This window comes from Sceloporus undulatus, chromosome 6, assembly GCF_019175285.1.
Source record: "Sceloporus undulatus isolate JIND9_A2432 ecotype Alabama chromosome 6, SceUnd_v1.1, whole genome shotgun sequence".
In the NCBI taxonomy this organism is placed as follows: domain Eukaryota; kingdom Metazoa; phylum Chordata; class Lepidosauria; order Squamata; family Phrynosomatidae; genus Sceloporus; species Sceloporus undulatus.
Window position 1 is genome coordinate 167,492,391 of NC_056527.1, and position 22,735 is coordinate 167,515,125.

At 43.1% G+C, this 22,735-nt stretch overlaps 1 protein-coding gene across 3 annotated transcripts in view; it reads right to left on the reverse strand.

The window, feature by feature from the left end:
- SV2B (synaptic vesicle glycoprotein 2B) overlaps positions 1-22,735 on the reverse strand; it is a 40,512-nt gene that overhangs the window by 4,677 nt on the left and 13,100 nt on the right. Inside the window, exons 2-11 of one of the 3 annotated variants that reach the window (XM_042475930.1) lie at positions 17,011-17,080; positions 13,354-14,236; positions 7,147-7,327; positions 6,229-6,380; positions 5,081-5,214; positions 4,192-4,281; positions 3,402-3,512; positions 2,272-2,360; positions 1,944-2,108; positions 161-294 (exon numbers count right to left, since the gene is read on the reverse strand). In XM_042475930.1, the coding sequence (XP_042331864.1) occupies positions 161-294; positions 1,944-2,108; positions 2,272-2,360; positions 3,402-3,512; positions 4,192-4,281; positions 5,081-5,214; positions 6,229-6,380; positions 7,147-7,327; positions 13,354-13,846 (1,549 nt within the window). In that variant the 5' untranslated portion in view covers positions 13,847-14,236; positions 17,011-17,080. Of the gene's footprint in view, positions 1-160; positions 295-1,943; positions 2,109-2,271; positions 2,361-3,401; positions 3,513-4,191; positions 4,282-5,080; positions 5,215-6,228; positions 6,381-7,146; positions 7,328-13,353; positions 14,237-17,005; positions 17,081-22,735 lie in introns of all 3 variants that reach the window. The other 2 variants (XM_042475932.1, XM_042475931.1) reach the window with 2 other exon arrangements.

Here is a 22,735-nt window from a genome sequence, read left to right on the forward strand (position 1 = left end):
ATTGTAACATCAAGGGAGCCCCTAGGTAAATACAGATGTTATGGAACTGCCCAGTCCTCTTTTTTGCCCATGCAAGGCTACTTACAAAGACATGTCCCTCTAACTAGCCAAGGACAGGAGCTCTTGTGTTCACACCAACAAATGTCTTCTTCTCCCTTACCTGTATTAAAGAAGACGGTTCTGACAATGGTGCAGTTTCTGAAGAAGGTCTCACTCGCTGTGACATCTTCAAAGTAGCACTCCTCAAACACTGAATCCTCAAAGGTCACATCCCTGAACTTCATCTTCATGAACCTGCAGTGTTGGGAATAATAATAATATTGTCCATATGTCTATATAATGTTGCCTTATCCTCAACTCTTTTCTAAACTGGGGTGGGTCACATGTGGGACTCCAAATTTTGTTTGAACTACAGCTCCTAGATGTAGAATTATAGAGTTGGAGGAGACCTCAAGGGCCATCAGGATCAACCCTCTGCCATGCAGGAATACACAGTCAAAGCACCATCAACAGTGTAATGGATTACCATCTTTGGATGTGCACCTTTCTCGAGTGTTTTAGGCTGTCGCCACATCGCAGAATGAATGCAGTTTGACACCGCTTTAACTGTCGGTTCCATCCTACAGAAACCTAGGATTAGTAGTTAGTTGTGGTATCATTGCTCTCTGACAAATAAGGTTAAATCTGTCACAAAACTATGAATCCCAGAATTTCATAGCATTGAGCCATGGCAGTGAAAGCAGTGTCAAACTGCATTCATTCTTCAGTGCAGATGCAGCCCTGCATATTCCTGAATAACAGAGCATTGGGCAAATGGCCCCTGGGACCTCTTCCAGCTCTAAAATGCTATGATTCTGTGAAATTCAGAATATGAACTTCCAAGGAGATGGAAGGGGAAATTAATTAAAATCATATAAATTAGGAAGACGTTTTTGCATCTTCGCCCAATCTCAAATTATTCTAACCTCTGCGCAACTTAAAACAATGCAAGTATTATGGAGAACTAGGTCATGCATTGCCTTATGTCAGATAGACGCTAGATGTCAGCATATCCAAAGGCGGAAAGAAACATCATGTTCTCTCTGCATCTTCTTCTTATTTGTCTCAGCCAATGTAGACCCATTGAATCAATGGGATTTATCTACATGTTTGCTCCACAAATCAACAATAGGTTCAGTGGGTCTACTCTGTTTGGGAATCCTACTAATAAGAGTCAGACTTATCGCTCTTTGAAGCCCAATGAAGAACTAAAACCGATCGGCTGGTTTGATTATATTCATTTTGAACACAACAGGGTTCTAAATGAATGGGGAATAGATGTCATGTTTAATGTGTTTTTATCCTGTTTAAGCTAGTTTATTGTTTTAATATGGCACTGTTTAGAATAGTTTATTGTTTTTATCTGTATGTACCCCCTGCAATCCTGCAATAAAAGCCAAGATAGAAATATTTTGGGAGATATTTAGCCATCCCGCTCAGGGAGCTCTGGTGCCACAACAAACTACAAATCTCAGGATTCCATATGATGGAGCCATGACAGTTAAAGCAGTGTCAAACTGCATTAATTCTGTAGTACAGACACAGCCCTTGATCCACACAACCGGGAAAATCTGGAAGAGGAAGGGCTTGAGATCCACTGCATTAATTCTGCAAGATGGAGGTTCAGCACTGGGATGGTTCCTATACAATCCACAGCAGGCTATGGTCCTTTGGTCACAGATCAAGACCACCTTGATCAAAGCGCAAGCCAAGAACACACTCATCTCCAACCAGGAAAGACTTCTGTGGTCTACAGAAAGACCTATGGGAATTGTAGTCACCAGTAAGGTGTCAGTTGAAGAAGGCTTGCCCACCTAAAGAGATGCCACTACTCCAAAAAGCCACTGTCTCCACAACCCGTCCCATAGTGCTCACGCTGGTGAACATGAAGGGCGCACACTCACTTGTCATTGATGTATGTCCCATTCCTGTGGACTTGATTTTCCAGGGTGAAGTTGAAGGTGATGTCCTTCACCGATTCCTGGTAAAAGACTTTCTCGCGAGACTTATATGCTTCGTCTTGATAATAGCGTATCATGTCCGGGAACCAGACAATAAGGCCGTAGTAACTGGGAGAGAAAGAGAATTAAAGACAGTGTGGCTCCTTGGTGCTTTCTTAGTTGGGGCGCAACAAAGATGAGGCTTTAGCTCAGTATTCATTGCAGGAGGAGGAGGATCACATCGTACATAGTCAGTGGCTAAAAACTGACATGGGTCGTCAATGACACATACCTTAAGGCCATAGAGAACCAGACAATTGCCAGAAACAGGGTATTCATTCTATACTGGGCTGTCAAACAGTAAAGCACATTGTCCAAAACCTAGAGGGGAGAAAGTACAAAGATTTTCTTATGGCTCTGACTGACATGCCTTAGCAAAGCGTTGTTCATTGATGGAAATAAGAGACATGTGCCTCTTATTTCCAATGCCAAATGTGTATATGAGGGTTTTAAATGTATTTAAGGTAGCTTAGAGATAGATAGATAGATAGATAGATAGATAGATAGATAGATAGATAGATAGATAGATAGATCCTGCTTCATTGAACTAATTTCAATATAGTGGACATCGTTCAGCTATAATCTATAGATCTATATTCTATATTCTATAATCTATATTCAGCCCATCTTATCCCTAGAATCCTAATCCATGGATTCAACCATCCATGACTTGGAAGTATTAAAAATATATACATAAATTCCCAAGAGCAAACCTTGATTTTGCCATTTTATATAAGGGACACCATTTCCATGCCATTGTAATTTAATGATACTTGAGCATCTGCTAATTTTGGTATCCGTGGGCAGGTCCTAGAACCAAATCCCAGGGGATAAGAAGGATTGACTGTATTATTTTTTTAATGTTTTATATGGGTATGTTTTATTCAATACAGTATTTCCATTAACTATTTCATATGATTAATCGATAGAAGGAGAGACAGTGTGGTGTAGTGGTTTGAGTGCTGGACTAGAACTCAGGGCGCTCATGCTGGTGGGATGATGAATTCACTCCAGGTTCATTGGTGCTGTCCATGGAACTGAACCTGATGTCTGCGAAGTAGGTTCACCCCTTGGATAGCTAGCTACAATCTGGAATTGGTACACCTCCCATAACATGGAAGCTGCCATTGTAGGTAGAAAACTGTTGCACTTGCATCCTGCTGGAGGCCTTTCCATGGGCAACTGTTTGGCCACAATGCCAACAGAGCATTGGATGGGCTGCAATATAGATGAGAAAGGGCACCGTTTTTGATTATTTATGGCATCCCAAGGAAGGAAAGGGGAAGCAGAATGAAAAATGTATATCTATATATAGTGTTGGTTCTGTTTTTAGTCCATAGTCCCCATTGCACCATGCCATACCTGTCGGAAGGTAGTTGTGGCTCTGACCAAAAAGCGCTGGTACCATGTTCCCGTGGAGCTCTGGATTTCAATGAACTCATCTATCTGCTTTGGAGTTTTGATGTTGGCCACCTTGAGAAGCAAGAACAAGTGGATGGTTTTAACATATTGCTATGCATTTAAGTATGGTTTTATAACTGTAAATTTATATATTTTGGAAGGGAGGTTCAGGGTTGGAGGTTCAGGAGTTTCTGTTGTTTTTATTACCTTGTATTGTATAAACGATGATGTTACCCACCTCGATCCCCAAAACGGAAGAGGCGGGATATAAATAAATACGTGCTTGACTACAACTCCCGTCATCCCCCAGGACCACATGCTTATTGGGGACAATGGGAGTTGTAGCCAACCCAGTTTACCTTCAGGAGGCTGTCGAATTAAAATCTTCCACCCCCAACTCCCTGCAATGTTGAAATAAATCTTGAAGGTGACATTTAGCCCTCAAACACACACAGACACACTTCGATTCCATCATCAAAATCTCTAAGGAAGGAAGCAAAGTAAATCATGGATCGAGGGGCGAATAGTGAGATCCACATGAGCGTGCCAAGATCCCCATTGCTCACCCCCCAAAAATAAAATACTATATCTAAAATTGGATAATCCAGCCCCTAGAAATGTGAAGGATGTAGGGGCATGTGCGGAATTTAAACACTATGGTGGGAGAGAATGTACTTGTATGTGTACTAAATAATATCTTTGAAAATATAGACGTAAAAATGGACGGAGGGAGGTATGGTCTACTGCTCACCGTAAACACTCTTTCTGGCTCTCCTTTGGCTCTCATGTTGGTGTCATGGACTTGTTTGAGGATCATCCAGGCTTCATCATGCTTCCCTATCTTAAAAGACCAAAGAGACATCGCCATGTTAATAGTCTGGAATATCAGTGTGCAAATATCAGTGCGCAGCACCTTTGAGACTAAATGTGCAAAAGACGTTGTAGTACAAGCTCTCATAGACTTGGTCTACAACCTCCGTGAAAACTTATGCTACAACATCTTTTGCTCAGTTGGTCTCAAAGGTGCAACAAGATACCTTTGTATATAGAAAAACCAAAGTAAGCCATGTCAGAAATGTTACATCACCTAGGAATTACCTTTACAGTTTCAAGACGTATCATTTTCAGGGATGTAATCCTTCACTAATTTTCGTCTCGAATGTGTAATTGTAGCAAAAATTAATATTTATACAACAGAAAATGGTACTTGTGCAGAAATATTATTTTTGACACAGAAAAAGCTGTTTGTTGTGCAGGAAAAAAATGCTGTAATTGGGGACTTATTTTGCACAAAATTCACACAGGGTTGATTTGCATAGAAAACCGCGTATTCTGCATGTAAAAAGGCTCTTTTTTGTTGTTTTCTGCACAAAACAACTGCAGGCAAATCAGACTAAAGGATCTGCTCAGCATATATTTAGAAACAGTGCTCCTTCGTGTAGTAAAAGAAGTCTGTTTGTTCTAGCATGAGCTTTTCTCACCTCCTGTATCTTGCTTTATGTTGTGACTGGTCTTTGGGAAATAAAAACAAGCTTAATTCGAAAGTCTGTTTGCAGAGGTAAGATTTTTAGATTGGAAAACTGCTACAGAACGCAAAGCTGGGAGCACTTACATTTCCATTTCCAGATGAAGTTTCTTACCTCCAGCAAAAACCGTGGACTTTCTGGCATGAACTTCAGCGCTATAAGAGATGCTATGCAAGGGAGAGAGCAGACAACCACAAAGACCCTCCAGCTGTGGAAGTGATAGCTGGTCCCCATACTGAAACCCCATCCTAGGAGCAAGAAAAAGAGAGACACCGCTCAGTGCTAGAGGACATACTTGATATGAAGAGTTCCAGGTTTAGTCTATGGTAAAGTGACTTGAGTAACTGGATCTCTGCAAACTCTTTCCAAATGAACTGTCCTCCTCCCAGAAAATGTTCAGGACTAAGGTGTTAATAAGGACACATGTGGGAAAGGGAGGGAAAGAGAGAGCATGCGTTGTCCTCTAAACAAGTATAATTTAAAACATATAGCCATGTAGGGGTAAAATGAAAACACAGACCTCCCATATATGATTCCCATCCCCATGAAATTTCCCTTCGCTTTCCAAATTTTTAGCGTTATAGCAGTAACTTAAAACTTCAGAAAACATATCCAGGAGTAGCTGTGTTGACCACACAGCAATGTACAGTAACATCCAAAATCCACAAAAGAGCAATACCTTTATGAGGCCAGCCAAAATGTACAGAATACATCAAGCATCGAAAACCTGCATCATGCATTTTGTGCATTTGGGTTGGTCCAATAAAGGTATTGCTGTTTTGTGGATCCGGGGTGTTAAAACTTTAAGTCAGCATTTAAGTCAGTGTTTAGGCATCCAAAGAAAAGGAGCAGACCAAATGACCTAGGGAATGTGAAAGCAGCAAATATGTGAATGATTCCCAACCTTTCGCTCTCTGCAATGATAGATGTCTGGGGGCTGCAGGAAAAAATCCATGTGTCTTACCATTGTTACACAAGAGACCATTTTCTGTGGCATCACAAGGATGCCACAGCTCCTGATCTCAGGGTTTGGACCAAAGATCTCATGGAGAGAGGTTCCCCAACAATTATGAGAATTGCACTAAGCTCAGAGAAACGTGGAAGACTGGCAATGAGTAAAATATGATGGCAGTGATGATATTGTTAATTTAAAAGTTATAGTGCTCCAATAGTGTGACCCTTGGCTGAAACAGGAAGGTGGCAACTCTGAGCCTGAGTACAAAGATCTGAAGAAGTTGTCATCCAGACACAGAAATGGTTACCATAATGTGGAATGATGCTCCAGGCCATGATAGAGGCATAAAGCCCTCCGATCATCCAAAACATGCAGAGCCAGCTCAGGTGCTCCCCTCTTTTCTCCCGGGACAGGAATTCAGAGAAATAGGCAAAGACAATGGGGAGGGATCCTCCAATGCTAAGGAAGAAAAGGGACAGTCAGAAAAACAGAACACCCAACAAGAGCATCGTCTAAAATGTGCAGCAACACAAGATAAAACCCCATATTCCGGGTTTATCCCTTGCATCTCTGTACATCTCAGAGTGTATGGCGGTGAAAAAAAGCACCCAGAAAATACAAAGCTTCATTTAAAAAATAAAATAAAAATAAAAATAAAGTTTATAGCCTTTGGAGTCATTTGGTTGGTTCCAATAAAGCAGCGTTGCATAAAACCCTTGAGACCCACACATGCAATGTCTGGGATCTCCTTGAAGCCCCAAAACCCTTCCAACCCACAACGTAAAGAAAATTAGTGCTCATTTTTGTACAAAAAAAACCAGTTGCAAAAATGATTTACTTTCTGTTTCATCCCAAAAGCAAAAGACAGTGGGAAGTACCCTGGGTCCTTGGTATTCACTGGGATTTGGTTCCAGGACCTTCTGCAGATACCAAATTCCATGGATGCTCAAGTCCCATTATATACAATGGTACAGAAAAATGGTACTCCTTACATAATCAGGCAAAATCAAGGTTTGCATGTGGATGAATTGTTTTTTGGATGTTTTGGTTGAATGCAGAATCTGTGGATACTTGAGGGCTAACTGTAGACCAAAATAGCAGGAGGAAGCGATGTCCCCCAAAATGTCTGCATCATTGTAATAAAGGATGCATTGGGATGCTATGATGCTATGATTCTCCATATTAGAACAAACTGACCCTGTCTTTCAGCTAGTGCAATACTTACCCAAAACCAGAGATAAGGCGGCAGAAGAGAAAAAACCCATATCCTTGTACAAAGGAGGAGAGGAAGCCAAAGGTAGCATTGATGGAGAGCGAAAGGGTCAGGCATTGCTTCCGGCCCAGTTTGTCTGCCAGGCCGCCCCACAAAATGGCTCCAACCATCATGCCCAGGTAGACGATCAATCCTATGGAAGAGAGAGAGGACAAGGATACTTATATTTTGAACAAAGAAGCAACACATCTATTTCATTCGTATTTCTTGAATGCGATTTGGAACAGAATTTATAGCTGCTAGCAAACTCTGGCAAACCCAAAGGAAGACAATGCATTTGATCCAAAGTTCTGCAGTTGGTTGACAGTTTGGATCATCTTCTATAATGTGAGAGTTTATGTCAGTTACACAATTACACACAATTTTGTGAGGTATTTCGCCTTCCCTGTCGGAGTGCTCTCGAGACCCCCCAAAGTACAAATCCCAGAATTCCATAGCATTCAGTCATGGCAGTTAAAGTGGTGTCAAGTTGCTTAGGACAACAACACATAAAAAATCCTGCACAGAAAGCCAGTTCAAAGGCCTAGCAGAACAAAAGGGGTTTTACCTGCTTTCAAAAGCATAGACTGTGTAGAAGAAATTGTAGCATCAGCTTTTCTAGACTTGGTCTACTTCTTCAAATGTATTATTATTATTACTATTATTACTATTATTACTCAAGGTAGCTAACAAATCTAAGTTAAAACCAATTAATTAAAACAATTAAAAAACATGACCTTATTAAAAAGCGGCACTCAGGTGAGCATGGCTGCGCATGGGACGGGAGCCTGCTGACCTCCTGCCGGCTGCAAATGAGATCCGATTTTCACTAGAGGGCAATATGCGCTGAGCCATTGGCCATGCCTGACTAAACTAGCTGTCACTACAGAGAGAAAGAGCCACAAATGGCCGTGATATTCCAGGCATCTAAGCGGCTTAAGAGCGTACATGTGTGCCGTACGTGCGACGGGATTGTCAGACAGGAGCATGATGTCTTAGTCCCGCTAACTCACCCCAACGCAACTGGTGCAGGAGAAACAAAGGATGGATGAGGGAGAAGAATTCCCCTTTGGTTACTGAGATCCAGAAGGTGGAAGTAAAAGAAAGTCTACCTCTGTCTCTGAAGGGTTGGGCATAGATTAGTAAATTATTATTTCATGGGAAACAAAGAAAAAACAAAGTCTCCAATCTCTTTTGTAGAAGTGCTTGGACAAAACAGCAGCATGGATTGCACAAACGGTTACTCAAATGCCTTTTGTAACTAGTTGTGCGACTTACTGCATGCCCACCATTTAACAGATAAAAACTGGAGCCTATGTCGGCCCCATTCCCACTTACAGTTAAATCGGTGTGGGATCCGAATAATAGATGGATCGATTCAACAGCAGAGCGTGGTTCCCACTACATTTGCCCCAGTGGCATTTTTTTCCTCTAAAATAACCCACTTGTGGTTCACATTCAGAAACAAATCGGTTCAAAATGGACCCGCTCCAGTTGGCCGAAGGGCAAATTTAAACTGATTCCGATCCGCATCTGGTTCACACTTGCGCAGAATCGATTTATCGAAAAAGACACGGAAAAAATCAGCGTCAAAAAGACGCGGGTTAAATGGGTCTGGTGCATGGCCTCCCTCACCAAATCACTTCAGCTATTCGATTTTAGTAGTAGGAACCAGGGTTATTTGAACCAGTTATTTGTGTTATGCATGTACATACAAAGACATCATTCTGGTGCGTAGCTTATCTTTTGTCTTGCAATGAGCTGGGTGAGCTATGCATCATTAAGAATGAAAAGACAACAGAGAAAGAGACAAAAGAGATTACAAAGATGCTCAATTGGATACATCTCGAATCTGCTTTAAATTTAACTGATTACTGTACATTGATTTGACATGGACCTTACCCTGAGATCTTAAGATATAGGCCTGAATCTCAGAACAATTGGCACAATGCTTCTAACCAGACCAGGATTAAGCAATAGGATTCAGGCCATAGGGTGGGATAGAAAAGGCTGGATATGAATAAATGCAATAAACAAGCACCCAGAAGCGCATTCAATTAGCGCCAAAGGGCAGCCGACACCAGCATTGAACAGGCGACAGATGGCATCCTTCAAAGGAATAAATTCAGCTTGAAAGCTCTCAGTTGCCAGTCCCTAGGGTCCAATAATCCATACTGTTGGAAAGACCATATCTTGGAACTAGGGATATACCCCTTTCGGAGTGCAATTAGGGGGGGGAAATTCTCAATGGCTCCATCCACACTGCAGAAATAACACAGTTTGACACTACTTTAACTCCCAAGCTAAGAATTGTCATTTGTGGTGGCATCAGAGCTCTCTGGCAGAGAAGGCAAAATGTCTCACAAGTCCACAGCATTGAACCACGGCAGTTAAAGTGGCGTCAACCTGGATTATTTTCTGCAGTGTGGATGCAGCCTTGGAGAGTATGCTATCTCATTGACGAAGCAGCATTTGGCTGAAAGGCTCCCAATCTCTACCACACTTTTCCTCCTGCAACATGCCGGCAGTAGTATCGATTCGTCCAAAATTTACAACCTGGGAAAGACAGAATGTTCTCAACTGGCAAATGTTCCGGGAGCAGAAATATGACTGGAAAACAAATGCAAAAAACCTCAAGCAAAACACATAACCATGAAAAGTCCTTGGTTTGCTGAGAAGACTGGTGAAAACAACAACAACAACAACATATTTTGCAATGGGCTCACTTATTCTAACCAGGGGCAAACAGGGAATAGACGGATCACCTCTCTGGCCCACCAAAAGTGTTCGGCTAAATTAAAAGGCAATGCAGCATTAAAAATATTGGGGGAAACACACTGGAAGATTTAGTAGCAGAAGCCTTGAAAGCAAATAGCAATCAGGGCTTGGAGGAGTCCATAAATAATGCCCCTTCTCCTCCCCATCCAAAGGTGTCAGCAAATCCTTTGTGCTGAATCACACAGCCTTTAGCCTTTGCCAGCGCCTGGCTGCAAGCCAACTGTGGTTCCTTTTCATTTATTCATTATTCAATTCCCTCACTCCTGCCCTCCCACCGAAGGGATTGTAATGCAATAGATTGATTGCTCCTGCTGATATGCATGCGTGCAAACGCACACTCACCCAGACCCATTATGCAGCATGGCCTGCTCCAGAATCTTAAATTTCAGTTTGCAGACAGTTGGTAAAGTGTCTCCACCAGAAGCACCTTCCCCATCACTCCATCCATCCATCAGGGACGTAGCCTGGATTTTGGGAAGGGGGGAGTCCAGACTAAGTGCCACTATTATAATGGGGCTTGGGTGCAGCGGCACAGCATCACACACCATTCATTTTATCTAACGGAAGAGGGGTCTGGACCCCAAGAACCCCCCCCCCCCTTGGCTACGTCCCTGCATCCATCCCTTTGCTTATATCCCGCCTTTCTGCCATACTGGGGCCTGATTCCTACTACCTTTTAAACTGGATCACAAATCAGTTTGAACTGGGTCAAATGACCCTGGTTCCAACTTGAATTGATTTGCTGAACCGATTTGGAGAGGAGGGTCATGCACTAGTCCCATTTAACTGCGTCCTTTTGACACCAATGTTTTCCACGTCTTTTTGGATAAATCGATTCCGCACAAGTGTGAACCACAAGCACAGAAAGCACCACACCAGCATTTTGAAAGGAAGCAATCGTCATCATCACCATCATCATCCTCTCCTGACTGGGAGCATCACCGATGCCATTAGAGTGGTTCATACACCCTGCATGAGCTCATGCTCTTTCACTTAGATTAAGTACAAGTGACCAGGATGGGTAAATTGCTTTCTACAGAGAAAATCCATTGTGCCAGCTGTTCATCCAAAGCTTCTTAAAAACAGAAGCTCCCCTTTACACACATGCGCGCGCGCACACACACACACAAGCCATGCACACTTGCACAAATGTATATGATCTAACTCCTCCATTTCCCTTTTGCACTTTCAAGTCAATGTATGGCAACCTCATAGAGTTTTCTCAGAGGTGGCCTTAACAAATGATATATGATCATATATCTACCTGATATATTCTTGCAATTGTCTATTTTCATATAAGCAGCCGAGGAACTGGGTGTTAATACTCAGGAGGCCATGCTAAAATAAATTGTTGGAATTCTTGCTTTGCACCTTCAAGTCATTTTTGGCTTGTGGCAACCCTAGCACGGATTTTCTTGGCAAGATGTATTTAGAGGGGGTTTGCCAATGCCTTCCTCTGAGGCTGAGAGAGTGAGACTGACCCAAGGCCGAGCAGGGATTCAAACCCTGGTGTTCCAGTGTCCTATTCCAACACTCAGACCACTGCACCGTACATCTCCGTTCCGGTTCCCAGCCTGCACACATCACAACCACAACCCCCTCCACCATTCATATGGCCATTCACCCACCCTGGCCTTAGGCAACATCTTTCCTGCTACCATTTTCATTCAGCAACTATAGTTGAAGCTCAACTTGTCACCTCATCACCAGACCCACAAGTTCTGCATATCTATCGCTATTCATATAGTCCTACTATACAGGTCCTTCCTGGTCACCAGTTCACTCCATGCCACCAAGGCTGCAACTACACTGCTTGGCCAGGCTTTTTGCTAAAGACCTGAACACAGAACGCTTGCCGATGCCTTGTTTAAAGTGAGGCCTAATGCTCATCGTTCTTCCAACCCTGGACTGAAGGAGACACTGACATCTGGAAGATGAGAACAAAAATAATCCCATCTGGGACACACCGGCTGGGCTGAATCGCTGCCAGGTGCTGTAATATCTGACGGACTTTCATTTATGGAGACTTAGAAAGGGAAAGTGTTGTCTAAAAAGAAATGATTTGGACTTCTATTATCTTACATAAGCAAACTTAGACATGGATATAAAGACCTGAAACTTCATTGCAATGATAAAAAAGAAGGAATGAGCTAGCGAGGCATAGTAAGTAGAGCTTTAGACAATGACTCTGCAGACCAGGGTTCGAATCCCTGCTTGGCTATGGAAACCCATTGAGTGATCTTAGCACAGGATACACACTCTCAGCCTCAGAAAAGCCTGTGATAGGGTTGCCTTAGCATTGCCATAAATTGAAAATGACTTGATGGCACACAACAATAAAATAGAGGAAAGTAATATGAGTAGCATGTGATACATAGAGCTTGGAACCATGGCCAGTGACCACATTGGCTTGGGTCTTCCAGGAGTTATCATCCAAATAAGTAACTTTTTCAAGCACTAGTCAGTCTGGTAGTCTATGCAATAGATAATTCTCTAAATACATGCTCCACTCTAGTAATCCTGGGAGGAGATCATGCACTGCTCCAGATATTGTTGAACTGCAGCTCCCAGCATTCTTCATCCTTGGCTATACCGGCTAAGACTACTAGGAGTTGCAATCCAGTAACATCTGGAGGGTCACATATTTTCCATCCTGGCCTAAATCTAGTTATTAGTCCTAGTAAGAATATACCTTCTGAACCCATAGGAAATCAACTTTTAAGTAACCTTTATTGATTCAGTGGGTTTATTCAAGTCAAGTCTAACAATTTTATTTAAACCATTATATTATACCAGTCCCAGAAATCTGCCAAGAAATGTTGTATTGAAGGGTGAGCTATGGGAGGTGACTGAGAAAGCAACCTCGCACCACATCCTTGTTCCCATCTTGTTCTTATTCCTCCTGGGTCCACACTGGAATTGGGACTGGGAGGGGACTCACACACTGGGATCTGCCAATAAACATTATTCCAAATGATTTAAAATTTCCCACAAAGCATTTATCCTCTCACACTTCCAGGGTATGTTGCACTGCCACCTTCATCATCCCCAGCCATGGTCTGAGGATGATGGGAGTAGTACTCCAACATAGCTGCCTGGAGAAGGTGAAAGAAGCCTGTGAAGTTGAAGGCTTTCATGGCTGGCATCCATAGTTTTTGTGGGGGTTTGGGACTATGTGGTCATGTTCTAGAAGAGTTTATTCCTGACGTTTTGCCAGCATCTGTGGCTGGCATCTTCAGAGAAATGATGATGCCAGCAACAGATGCTGGTGAAACGTCAGGAATAAACTCTTCTAGAACATGGCCACATAGCCTGAAAACCCCACAAACATCTATGAAAGTCATTGTTTGGCCTTGCTTGACCCATCCTCATGGCATGCTGTCAGAGAGATACAGGGCTCACCTAGCATCCCTTTGTTGGAGCTGGACAAGCACATATCCTTTTCGGCGCTGGGCAGGACAAAGCCGACCACAAACACTTCCACCCCGTCTGCCATCAGAGCCAAGCCAAGGATGAAGAAGAGGATCCACTGGAAGCGTCCATGGCTGCACTCCTCAATTATGTTCTCATACTGGTGAGCCAGCTGCTCCTCGTCCTCCATCTTCTCCGCCATGAGTTCGGCATGGTCTCTAAACTCGTCTGGAAGCGCCTGGGATTTCTTCTTTTGCTTGGCCTTGATGTCGTCTGGGTGAGGGATACCCTGGTACTCTCCTTCGTAGACCTCGTCATCTTCATCATGGCCTTCGGTGGCATCGCTTTGGGCATCTTCTTCTTGACCAGGCTCCTCCCTGCCCTGATAATAGCCATTGCTGGGGGCATAGCCTTCATAGTTGCCATCTTGGTATCGGTAGTCATCAGAAACCTGGTTCACCTTGCCTCTATGGCCATCATCCATGTTGAGGTCTAGAGATGTTTGGGATACACTGAGGTTTATTTATCACTTTAGTGTAATGTGTTTGTATGCTATTGCTATTTCTTACTGCACCCAAGTTTTCCCATTAAAACTATAGGAGCATGATGCCTGCACTTGGTGTCCGAAAAGCCAACAGAAACGTTGGGAACTTTTGCAGTGATGTAGTTTTTAATTAAAGGATGGTATCCTCCCTTGGAAACATTGCAAACTATTTCTGATCTCAGCTGGGTCTCGCCTTTTCTTCCTCCAGTTGACAAAAGATGTCACAGGCCAATATATGAAGAAGGATCAGCGACTTTGTATAACCAGGAGTCAGTGGCATGGAGCTGGTTGCTTGCTTTCCTGATTCATTCTGCAGCCAAAGGTCACACTCTGGGAAAGAAAGAGAAACAGACACAAAATGACTCAAAAGACAGAGAAAGAAAGGTCACCCCAAACTTTGTTTCCTGGCTTATTATTTGTACCTGAGAGGCTTATGAGAAGAATGTGACTATCTGAATGGACCAGATTCCCAAACCTAGTATATATTTCAGCGTACACTAAGAAATCCCAGCAATGTGGGGCAGAATTCTTATTGGGGTAATGCTATCACTCCTCACCCCAACCAAAAGAGACACATTCCTGGGGTGCAGGGATGATCTGAGTCAGGAGGAGAAATGTTAGGGCTGCTTCCCATTATTACAGCCTTTCCATGGAGAGAAAGAACAAGGGGGAGTAAGTGTAAGTGTAAATCTGCCAGGAAAGGGTAGAATGAGATGATTTGTCACTCTGAGATCTGAAGCAGCCGCCTCAGCTCTGCAGAGTATAGACCAGTGATGGTAAACCTTTTAGAGGCCAAGTGCCCAAACTGCAACTACGTGTGCCATAGGTTCGCCATTACTGGTATAGACAATGACCTTGTTAATCCCAAACAGAGGAGGCCTACTGGATCTGTGGTACTGTATATGTTGACTCGCCATTCAACAATTGACTTTACTCTGGTGTACTCCTGCATGGCACGCGGTTGGACTGGATTGCCCTTGGGATCTCTTCCAACTCTGTGAAAATCAGCCATGGAACTGCACACAGAGCACATGAGTCAAACTTGGTTTGCCCAGGATTGGGGCTGAGACCCAGCTGCGCATGGGCTTGATGTTAAGGATTATCCTATGAATTGCAGAATAGTTGAGATATCCCTGCAACACTGTTAGATACAAATGGTTTTTCAAAGCACCAACAACTCTCATCTGGATCCCTTGATTGCTCTGGACCTCAGCTCTATCATGCCGAGACTGGAAATGTTACCCTTTGGGACTCCAATCTCTACTCCAACAGCTAGCATCAGTTGGGAGTACCAGATCACCGAATGTGTTTCCAAGAGGCCGTAATTTTTTGTTGACAATTTTGCATGCAATACGCATGACAGGCAATTACAGCTCCCATTTCATTACCAGGGTCCCAATGGCCCTGGAAATCGTGAATTTCAATCAGGCCTGCGAACCGTTCTGGTTGGTGAATTGCACTGGAAAACTGATTAACGGCTTATGACTTCTTCATTGTGCCAGGCTGCCTGGAAGGGGAGTTTGCAAACAATTTATAATGGATGTGGGATAAGGGGGAGGGATCCAGCTTTTCTCTGGAGCTTTCGGCCTCCTGTACATGGAACGCAACATTAGTTAATGAGCGACAATTCAGTCTTTGATCCTACTGGAAAAACCAATAATCTTTGAGATAGTCCCAGACTGCCTGGGGCAATGCGCTTCATTTCGACAGAATGAAAAAGACACACAGAGAGGTACGTTTTGACTTTGCAATTGCAATGTTTCCCGCTCTCCTCCCAAATCTATCATAAGGTTCTTCTTCTGTTCCAAAGACTGACCCTTACAAGTTGACTTTTGGTTTGCCACTTCATGATTTGGTGGCCAAAAAATTAAAAATCACTCAAAGGAATAACAATTTAGATGGAGACAGAGAGAGAAGACAGCGTTGTTGACAGAAGCAGATGGCAGCCTGGCATTTCCTCTGGCCTTTCAAAAGATCAACTTGGCCTTTGCTGTTTTGATTTTCTAAAATGAAATCATGGGGTTTCTCAAAGTATAGTTAATTTTTAAAAAGCTATGGAAAAGTCAGGTTGCGCTCCTGAAAGCAAAACCAGTTCACTTTTTCATTTAGGGTCACATCACTTATTTTAAGTTATAGTGGCCCCATACAGACAGGCCAAAATAAAGCTGCTTCAGGTCACTTTGGAGGCATGCTATTTAAATGATGTATGTGTCCTAAGAGTCCAGAAGCCGCACCAAAGCCACAATCCAGTCCTAAGGACTACAGCACAGCTTTGGCACAATTTCCGGACTCTTAGTATGTGTGTGTCATTTAAATAGCATACCTCTAAAGTGACCTGAAGCTGCTTTATTTTGGCTTGTCTATATGGGGCCACTATTATTACAGCTTCTTTTCTCAAAAGGAGAGATCCAGAATTACAGCTCTTATGAACATACAGAGGCTCCTAGAGCACCTTACAATGATTATTATTTTTAACATGCATCTGAGGAAGTAGGCCCAAGTCTACGAAAGCTCATGCTACCAACTTCTTTCTTTCAGTTGCTTTCGAAGATGCTATAAGAGCCCTTTGCATACTGATTTTCCAGACTAACACGTCTTTGAATCCTAGATCAATAATTATGAATATTAGGCTAGGGCTGCTAATGGGCCCTGTTTTTGTTTTCTTCTCTACCCTTTGCTACTGACAAGGAAATGGGCTGCACTCCGTGCTGCAGAAATAATCCGGTTTGACTCCACTTTCATGGCTCCTTGCTATGGAATTCTGGGATTTGTAATTGGTTGCTCTGGTGCCACAACCAACTACAACTCCTAGGATTGTACTACGGCAATGACATTATATGAAGCCACACTTGTGAATGGTAACAATGCACAATGGAGCACTGTGCAAAATGCTCCACTCCTGGCTCTGCTTGCTGAATGGTTCCGATAGCATACCTGTATCTCCACTTCCCTTCGCTGTTACATAATGGCACAATTCAACTTTACATGATCATAAACCATGATAAAATTTCCCAATGGGATGCCAGCCATTATTCCACATAGCCAGCCCTTTGTGTCCCCCATGATAAGCTGCCAAGAAGATTTGCTTTAGATGCCCACCTTACCTCTGGGGCTCATGAAGTCTTGAAAATTGCAAATCGTTGCAGATTATTCCACAATGCAATTCCTAGGATTCTGGGAATTTAAAAAAAATGTCTATGAAAAAGCTATCTTTATCATTCTAACCCATTAAAAAAAAAGAATCCCTTAAGGGTTAATTGTTTATATTTCCTTCTCTTTTATTCCCCCCGCAGAGGTTATAAAATCACATCTATAGATCCTTGTTCTTGGATGTAACTGAGCACAGTTCTTTGATATCTCTATGAATGGTATGTGCAATACACCAAGTACTGCTTTATTAGCCCGAAAGCAAAGAATGCGGATATTTTATTGCCAACAGGTTTATGTTTAGGGTTAATATTTGGATCAGCCTTATGATCCCAATATCCACAGGGAATAGATATTTTTTTTTACTACAGGGAAGAGATTTTTCCACTTGCAAGTCAATGCTTTGGATATTGGCTAAGAGAGTTTTCTGCAACTGCAGACAGACTCAAGAGTGAAAATAAAAATAAACTCCTAGTTTACTAAGAAGGAGAAGAGAGAGATGATCCTGATGGATGCACTGGTGAAGATTGTATAAACTCTCCGTAGGGCTTAATAACTGAGTTATCTGTGTTGTGAATCTCGTATTAGTAGCCGAGAGTTACATTTCAGGAGAGCTAAAAGGCATGGAAAGGTCATCCTGATAACAGGAGCGGAGGCCAAGAGGCAAATTTCAGCACCATTGCTAGTGCTAGACGGCCAACAGAAGTCCCAGAGAAATGGTAGACCAGGGGGGCTAATGCTATCATCAAGTTACATACACGATCCCCTCCTTATCTCTCTCCCACAGTGATAGTCACAGATTCACTTGGTTCACATTACAAGCTGGCAAAGAAGAAAAACGCATCGCTGGGGTGAGAAGCAGACATTAAAAACTCCTCAAATGTATTAGCAAATTTGACAGAATGGATGAAGGGAACCTTTTCTTTGCTACTGAATGCGTCCCACCATGACACTACCTTTCCATGGTGGTGGTTTGCGGGATTGTGTGTTCCTGGGAGCAAAGAGGCCATGCTGATGGTAGGGTCTCCTATGTCACACAGGCTTTTGCTGAAGAGCCAGCCTAAATCTGCTATACCGTTACTGGGCAGAAGCAGTATTAGTGGTGGTGCCAACTGTAGAAGATCTCTCAGAGACAATAGCAGCAGCACCATAGCTAACACTTCTTCGTACTGGGTAGGAGGAAGCACAGTAAACCACTTTCGAATGTCTTTTACGATGAAAACCCTATCCAAAAACCCTATCCAAAATGAAACAAGTAATAGTGCCAGAATATGACCCTCCCAGGTCGAATGGCATTCAATGAGCTAGAACAGAGGACAATTATTGTGGACCCAAGCCAAAAGGATGTCTAGCTGTCGACATGCTCAGATGTGAAAAGAAAGTCCATAGCTCACAAAAATCGTGGAACCCTGGAATTGGAAGGGATCTATGGGCCACCTCACCTCATCAAACATATCTCCCCTCTGTGATACCACCCTATGTGTGGGAGGATCTGACTTACTGGGAAATGTGTTTCTCATAAAGTAAGACCTTAGTGCATCTTTTTCTTCCTCCTTTTTTTTTTATTCCTTCGGTGGTATTGGTTTTGAGAAGAGAGTGACAGAAACGTGGGTTTCCACCCCTGACTTTGAAGGAATTCTGATATTTTTAAGCCTGACATTTGAAGTGTGTGAACTCTGGGAAAGGTTGACTAGCGGCATTATGCGCAATTGAGAAGGGAGCACAATGTTCCAGCAATGTACGTTGCAAACTGCTCCCATCTTACTAGAAGAAAAAGCTGTACCTTTCAAATCTACCATCCCAAAGTACCATCCTAAAATATGCTGCCCATGGTAGAGTCTATGAATCCCACAAGATTTAGTCCAGTGACACTGTGCAGCTTCCATGTCTCCTGGGGCTGTGAATCAGCTCTGAGTTTGCAATCTGTTCATAGACACCAGTTAATCTGAAGATTATATATATATATATATAGTTAAGAATATGAGCAAGAGTGGTCATGGTCAAACGTGAACCTCCAGCAATAAGAAACAGACATAAACCATAAATATAAAGATCATAGATTAAATTTATCAGGGAGAACTATCTAGAAATGTCAGGGTTTTTCTTTGACAGATTCAAAGATGGGAGAAGGATTGTTCCTTACAGCATCTAGATCCACCAACAATTGTGACTTATAGACACCTTCCATACTGAACATGTTTCATATTCCATGTTGAGATATTAAAGATATATTAGCTGGGACTATAGTTCCCATCCTCCTCCTCTGGCATGTCAAGACCATGGAGACTGGGGATGATAGGAGCTGGGGCCCAGCATACAACTACATGAAAGAAACCCCTCTTATTCACTATCAATAAAGCTATAAGACGAATGGGGGAGAGAGAGGCTGCTTTGCAAAACATTTCACAATGATTTTACCAAACAAAAACTTTGCTGTTCCCACATCCATCTATCTACATATCCCTCCTCATGCTGGCTGGGGCTGATAGGACATGTATTTTAAAGTATCTGAAAGACAGTAGCTTGAGGAAGACTACTGAAGCAGTCAGTTGCATGGAAAATGATGGTCATTTTTTGTTTTTAAAGATCTCTCTGCTTCCCCCGCTCTCTCATTTTTCTCTCTGTGTGTAAAAAGGTGGAGATAATGAACAACCTGCTTCTTTTCTGTTCATCTCTTGTTTCCAGACGGAAGCCCTAGCTGTGAGTCTGCAGTCAGGGTTTCCCTGCTGCAGTATGACATCATGGAGAGGGAAAAGGGTTGATCAGATTCCTGCAATGAACTGGTTATTCTTCTGATATAAAGTAAACCATCCCGCTACCATCTCAGGTCCAGCGCATCCTTTCTTCCACTGTCCCATTGCAACGTATTCCCCACCAGTCCATTTTGCTGGATGGCAAAGGTGCTGAACTCTACTCCCAAAACAGGATTAGCACTTTGAATAGTTTCCTTAATATCCAAAGTTAATGGCTTCCCTGCACCCTAACTAGCCACCGCTGCTGGAAACATGGGCCGCAATGGCCTCATAATCATTCCTCATAGTAGCAGTGACCCTTCAAAAGGAGAAGGGAGTCTGTTCATATCAAGATCCCATGTCGTGACCATCCAAATCTGTGACTTGCCATATTACACACTGGAGTTATTTCCCTACCAGTTTTCTGTTTGCCTCTATCTCTGGAGTCAACATCTGGCAGCTCTTCAGCAGAATCGAGTGCCAATTTCCCACTACTAACCCGTCACACCTCCTTGCCTTCAACACTGGTGGGCATGAAAGAGAAATAATAGGATCGTGCGCCAGGTGGGCGTAGCGCAATGCTTGGTTAGTGCAGTTTTGTGTCTTCCTCCATGACAGCAGCTGTCAAGCCCCAGTGAATGATGCCGCTGCGCTCACTTCACAATGGGGAGCAAGGAGAGAAGGAGGCAACTTGGAGCAACTCCAAGGAGAAAGAAGTGAGTAGTCTTGGCTGCATGGGGAAAAAAGAATGGTATATGGCGTGAACCTGCATTTTTCTTCCCCTCACAGCTGAGACCAGCCACTTCTTCCTCCTCTCAGGGACGTAGCTAGGATTTTAGGAGGGGGTGGGGTCACCAGACTAAGTGCCACCATTATAATGGGGCTTGGGTGTGGCGGCGCAGCAGCACACACCATTCATTTTTCTAATGGAAGGGGGGGTCCGGACCCCAAGAACCCCCCCCTTGGCTACATCCCTGCTCCTCTGAACTGCCTCCTCCCTACCTTGGTCCCACCAATAAAGCAGCAGCAACCCACCAAGATCTGCTTGGAGGGAGCTTTTGGGAGAGGTTTAAATGGCTAGAGAACTGCCCCGTGCCCAAAAAGAGACATTTAATGGTTGCATTTGCACTGCAGAAATAATCCAGTTTGACACTGCTTGAACTGCCATGGCTCCATGCTAGAGAGATTTGCAGCTTTGTGAGACATTCAGCCTTCTCTGTCAGAACCACAACAAAGGACAAATCCCACTGCACATTAGCAGTTAAAGCTGTGTCAAACTGGGTTATCTCTGCAGTGCGGAAGCAGCCTACATTAACACAGTCCACACATATGCGCGCATGTGTCACAATCAACAGGCTTCCAGCCAATACCGGAAAAGGCTGAACCTAAAGCACTGTGACACATAAGCAGATGAAGGAGGAACGGATTTCCGGGTAACAACAATGATTGCTACAGGAATAATTTTGATCAAAACACACCCAGTGAAGTGTAGACGCACTAAAGAGTTACATCCCTTTGTTCTCGTTTTCTCTCTTTTTGGCCAGTCTTCTGCTAATTAACACTGAATGAAGCCCAGGCATTAATTACAGAAGCTGCTCCTCTATCCTCCTTAACCTTTCAGCATGATTCTCTTGGAAAGAAAACTCAGCCCATGAGAGCTGACTGAGCTCCAGGCAAAGCAGGGACACTGAGAAACAAGATGGAGGAACAGAACATCAGCTCCTCCATCCTCCTTAACCTTTCCAAACCCATGCCATGCAGGAATGCATAACTAAAGCACTCCTGAAAGATGCCAGGATACAAGAGGACATCCCTTATAATAAGAGAGACCTGGCAACCCTACTCAGAATCCCCTGGACAGCAAATTTTCCAAACTCTGAGGAGGTATCAGGATGTTTAGTGAGGAATCCCTGATGGTTTTTTTGAAAACTCTTAAGGAATGTGAAGTTGAAGGCTTTCATGGCCGGCATCCATAGATTTTTGTAGGTTTTTTTGGGCTATGTGGCCATGTTCTAGAAGAGTTTATTCCTGATGTTTCATGGCTGGCATCTTCAGGGAAGGTCCACAACAACAAAGAATCTTAGAGACAACGAGGGCAAACCCATGCCATGAGGAAGATGCCAGCCACAGATGCTGGCGAAACGGCAGGAATAAACACTTCTAGAACACGGACGGCCACATAGCCTGAAAACCCACAAACATCTATAAAACCCTGCTAACTTCCCATCCCATCCACTCTCACTCAAAAACAAAAATGCAATAAGAACTGGACATACTCAGTGGCCACATAATACTATGTATTGCAGAGGCAGAAAACCAAGGGAGAGGAGACAAGGAATGGATGAGAGCATGGCACACGGTGGCTAGTTGCTTAGCTGGCTAGAGCATTGAAAGGGGACGCTGCAACATTGTGTAGGAGAAATGCCTGCTACCTGACATAGCTTTGTCCTTTCTTACAAAGAGAACAAAGAAAGAGGATATGAGAAGGTGGCACTCTATTCAGCCCTTTTATCGCACTATAGCACCTGCGATTGTGTGGAGCATCAGTTCCCAAGTCACGGTGTGAACAGACCCATGGCTTCAAACCTAGACTCTGCTTTCAAGATTCCTATCAAATAACAATCCTTCTCTTTGCTCACCTTCTTCCAAGACCGTGCAACTCCAGAGGAGAACACTGTGTCCTCCTACATGCAGAAATAGAAGGGAAGTCACGCAAATGTCAGCCTCAGAATTAAGATGCTGTAACTCTCCTTGAGCTTTGAGGAGAGGCAGGAAAGAAATACAATTATTATTATTATTATTATTATTATTATTATTATTATTATTATTATTATTATTGGAGCATTAATGAATACAGGAACATGTCCACACATACTCGTGCCAACCAACACTTCCATGACCAACAAAAGATCTTTTAGTACATGTTATTATTTTATACTCATCAACTGAA